Source organism: Conger conger, chromosome 5 (assembly GCF_963514075.1).
Source record: "Conger conger chromosome 5, fConCon1.1, whole genome shotgun sequence".
Lineage (NCBI taxonomy): Eukaryota > Metazoa > Chordata > Actinopteri > Anguilliformes > Congridae > Conger > Conger conger.
Window position 1 is genome coordinate 63,460,127 of NC_083764.1, and position 5,000 is coordinate 63,465,126.

The following is a 5,000-nucleotide window of genomic DNA, read 5'->3' on the forward strand; positions in this document are numbered from 1 at the left end:
CAGTATTTTCCTCCAGTCTCTCTTCTTTATTCAAAACGGATACACGGTGTAGATTCCACTGGAAATGATTGAGAGCAGTTAAGGGCACTTACCTGGGATCACACCTGTATGGGGTTCGATGGGGAGTAGCAGGATCAGTTTTGCTTGTCTGTAGTATTGGGCGACGTGCGTTTCCTGGAAGCGGTGGTCAGTGGTGATTCTATAGTGTCCTGTGCCTGGATGCCCTCAGCTTTTACCCTTAAGGGATGGTTATGGGAACTACCTATAGGCATTACTTATAATCCATCAAATCTTTCACTTTCACTCAGGGGAAACGGTCACGGGTTTTTTCGGCATTAAATCACGGTTTACGGTTGTAAGATTCTCTTGTAACCACGGTAACGTAACGGAACGCTGTCCTGTCCCTCCCTCACAGTGCTGATCTCCCTCTCCTCCGGGATGCCCAATCACAGCGCCAGCATCCAGGTGTGACTCCGCCCCCTCTCTCCTCATCCTCCCCACCCCGTTGCTAGGCGACGGTGACGCGCGTGTTTTTTTAACCCTTTCCCCCTCTGTGCCGCCCGCAGCTCTGCGTGCAGAAACTCCGCATCCTGATCGAGGACTCGGACCAGAACCGTGAGTGCCTCGCCCAATCAGAGCTCTTTCTTCTCCGTATCGAAACACTGCCACTCGTTCCGATTGGTGGATAGACGCCACCTGACCAAGTCCAGACATTTTGGGGATTATGAAGCCTCACTGTTGTAGAGCTGAATCTTTAATACGTGGGGCAGTCTGTGGCCTAGTGGCTAACGTACATGACTGGGACCTGAAAGGTTGGTGGTTCAAGCCCCAGTGTAACCATCCACACAGCCCTTGGGCCCTTGAGCAAGGCCCTTGAGCAAGGCCCTTAACCCTGCATTGCTCCAGCAGGGGGATTGTCCCCCGCTTAGTCTAATCAAAGTCACTTTGGATAAAAGCTTCAGCTAAATAACAAATTATTATTTAGGGCAAAAAGTGGTACACGGAGCAGTCACTAAGTAATTGTTTCAGGGTTGTTCTGTTGCCTGTGGGTCCGTCTGACGTGGAGGTCCCGTATGTTCAGTGAGTCTCCCTGTGCGTTGCAGTGAAGTACCTGGGTCTGCTGGCCATGTCCAAGATCCTGAAGACCCACCCCAAGTCCGTGCAGTCCCACAAAGACCTCATCCTGCAATGCCTCGACGACAAGGACGAGTCCATCCGCCTGAGGGCCCTGGACCTGCTCTACGGCATGGTAGTGCACTACGTCCCCTCCCTGAGTGTACACTTACAATACGCCCCTCCCTGAGTGTACACTTACAATACGCCCCTCCCTGAGTGTACACTTACAGTACGCTCCCTCCCTGAGTGTACACTTACACTACACCCCCTCCCTGAGTGTACACTTACACTACGCCCCTCCCTGAGTGTACACTTACAGTACGCTCCCTCCCTGAGTGTATACTTACACTACACCCCCTCCCTGAGTGTACACTTACACTACGCTCCCTCCCTGAGTGTACACTTACAATACGCACCTCCCTGAGTGTACACTTACAGTACGCTCCCTCCCTGAGTGTATACTTACAGTACGCTCCCTCCCTGAGTGTACACTTACAGTACCTCCCTCCCTGAGTGTACACTTACAGTACCTCCCTCCCTGAGTGTACACTTACAGTACGCTCCCTCCCTGAGTGTACACTTACAATACGCTCCCTCCCTGAGTGTATACTTACAGTACGCTCCCTCCCTGAGTGTACACTTACAGTACCTCCCTCCCTGAGTGTACACTTACAGTACGCTCCCTCCCTGAGTGTACACTTACAGTACGCTCCCTCCCTGAGTGTATACTTACAATACGCCCCTCCCTGAGTGTACACTTACACTACGCTCCCTCCCTGAGTGTACACTTACAATACGCTCCCTCCCTGAGTGTATACTTACAATACGCCCCTCCCTGAGTGTACACTTACAATACGCCCCTCCCTGAGTGTACACTTACACTACGCTCCCTCCCTGAGTGTACACTTACAATACGCACCTCCCTGAGTGTACACTTACACTACGCTCCCTCCCTGAGTGTACACTTACAATACGCTCCCTCCCTGAGTGTACACTTACAATACGCCCCTCCCTGAGTGTACACTTACAATACGCCCCTCCCTGAGTGTACACTTACAATACGCCCCTCCCTGAGTGTACACTTACAGTACGCTCCCTCCCTGAGTGTACACTTACAATACGCCCCTCCCTGAGTGTACACTTACAATACGCCCCTCCCTGAGTGTACACTTACAATACGCCCCTCCCTGAGTGTACACTTACAATACGCCCCTCCCTGAGTGTACACTTACAATACGCCCCTCCCTGAGTGTACACTTACAGTACGCCCCTCCCTGAGTGTACACTTACAATACGCCCCTCCCTGAGTGTACACTTACACTACGCTCCCTCCCTGAGTGTACACTTACACTACGTCCCCTCCCTGAGTGTACACTTACAGTACGCCCCTCCCTGAGTGTACACTTACAATACGCCCCTCCCTGAGTGTACACTTACAATACGCCCCTCCCTGAGTGTACACTTACAATACGCCCCTCCCTGAGTGTACACTTACAGTACGCTCCCTCCCTGGGTGTACACTTACAGTACGCTCCCTCCCTGAGTGTATACTTACAGTACCTCCCTCCCTGAGTGTACACTTACAATACGCCTCTCCCTGAGTGTACACTTACAATACGCCCCTCCCTGAGTGTACACTTACAGTACGCTCCCTCCCTGAGTGTACACTTACAATACGCCCCTCCCTGAGTGTACACTTACAGTACGCCCCTCCCTGAGTGTACACTTACAATACGCCCCTCCCTGAGTGTACACTTACACTACGCTCCCTCCCTGAGTGTACACTTACAATACGCCCCTCCCTGAGTGTACACTTACAATACGCCCCTCCCTGAGTGTACACTTACAGTACGCTCCCTCCCTGAGTGTACACTTACAATACGCCCCTCCCTGAGTGTACACTTACAATACGCCCCTCCCTGAGTGTACACTTACAGTACGGTCCCTCCCTGAGTGTACACTTACAGTACGCTCCCTCCCTGAGTGTACACTTACAGTACGCTCCCTCCCTGAGTGTACACTTACAGTACGCTCCCTCCCTGAGTGTACACTTACAGTACGCTCCCTCCCTGAGTGTACACTTACAGTACGCTCCCTCCCTGAGTGTACACTTACAGTACGCTCCCTCCCTGAGTGTACACTTACAGTACGCTCCCTCCCTGAGTGTACACTTACAATACGCCCCTCCCTGAGTGTACACTTACAGTACGCTCCCTCCCTGAGTGTACACTTACAGTACGCTCCCTCCCTGAGTGTACACTTACAGTACCTCCCTCCCTGAGTGTATACTTACAGTCAGCGATGCAGTGTGACAATGATTCATGGGGCGGCCTGTAGCGTAGTGGTTAAGGTGAATGACTGGGACAGGCAAGGTTGGGGGTTTGAATCCCAGTGTAGCCACAATAAGATCAGCACCACCGTTGGGCCCTTGAGCAAGGCCCTTAACCCTGCATTGCACCAGGGGAGGATTGTCTCCTGCTTAGTCTAATCAACTGTACGTTGCTCTGGATAAGAGCGTCTGCCAAATGCCAATACTGTAATGTAATGTACTGTAATGTGCAGTGGACAGCACTTCAACTACACACTGTATCCCCTCCCTGAGTGTACACTTCCAGTCTCCACTCGTAGATCGTGGATATAGTGCAGTGGATATCACTGCTACACACACTACTGCTGTCCACTTCAAGTGTATACTTGCTGTGAACACAGTATCTTTTGACCTACTATGTAGTACAGATTTGTAGCCCTGTAGTGTACACATATTCTGCTAAATCTCCATTTGTTGTGTAGGAAACCACTTGGTAAACTGAACAGGGTTTTACGTTATGGAAAACAAACTCTTTTCTTGTGTGTGTTGAAGGTGTCCAAAAAGAACCTGATGGAGATCGTGAAGAAGCTGATGCTTCACGTGGACAAGGCCGAAGGGACCACGTACCGCGACGAGCTGCTGACCAAGATCATCGACATCTGCAGCCAGAGCAACTACCAGTACATCACCAACTTTGAGTGGTCAGTACAAACCAACATCTATCAGCTACCAGTGCATCACCAACTTTGAGTGGTCAGTACAAACCAACATCCATCAGCTACCAGTACATCACCAACTTTGAGTGGTCAGTACAAACCAACATCTATCAGCTACCAGTACATCACCAACTTCTGAGTGGTCAGTACAAACCAACATCTATCAGCTACCAGTGCATCACCAACTTTGAGTGGTCAGTACAAACCAACATCCATCAGCTACCAGTACATCACCAACTTTGAGTGGTCAGTACAAACCAACATCTATCGGCTACCAGTACATCACCAACTTTGAGTGGTCAGTACAAACCAACATCTATCGGCTACCAGTGCATCACCAACTTTGAGTGGTCAGTACAAACCAACATCTATCAGCTACCAGTACATCACCAACTTTGAGTGGTCAGTAAAAACCAACATCTATCAGCTACCAGTGCATCACCAACTTTGAGTGGTCAGTACAAACCAACATCTATCAGCTACCAGTGCATCACCAACTTTGAGTGGTCAGTACAAACCAACATCTATCAGCTACCAGTACATCACCAACTTTGAGTGGTCAGTACAAACCAACATCTATCAGCTACCAGTACATCACCAACTTTGAGTGGTCAGTACAAACCAACATCTATCAGCTACCAGTACATCACCAACTTTGAGTGGTCAGTACAAACCAACATCTATCAGCTACCAGTACATCATCAACTTTGAGTGGTCAGTACAAACCAACATCTATCAGCTACCAGTACATCACCAACTTTGCGTGGTCAGTACAACCAAACATCTCTCAGTAACTAGTATTTTACTTGCTTCAGCTGGTAGGTATAACTGTACATTTGCATACACATTGCTAACTAAAT

At 49.8% G+C, this 5,000-nt stretch overlaps 1 protein-coding gene across 4 annotated transcripts in view; it reads left to right on the forward strand.

Moving 5' to 3' along the window:
• ap3d1 (adaptor related protein complex 3 subunit delta 1) overlaps nucleotides 1–5,000 on the forward strand; it is a 31,082-nt gene that overhangs the window by 8,840 nt on the left and 17,242 nt on the right. For all 4 annotated transcript variants that reach the window (XM_061241921.1, XM_061241919.1, XM_061241923.1 and 1 more), the window contains exons 10-13: nucleotides 416–465; nucleotides 567–615; nucleotides 1,104–1,249; nucleotides 3,977–4,124. In XM_061241921.1, coding sequence (XP_061097905.1) covers nucleotides 416–465; nucleotides 567–615; nucleotides 1,104–1,249; nucleotides 3,977–4,124 — 393 coding nt within the window. The remainder of the gene's footprint in view (nucleotides 1–415; nucleotides 466–566; nucleotides 616–1,103; nucleotides 1,250–3,976; nucleotides 4,125–5,000) is intronic.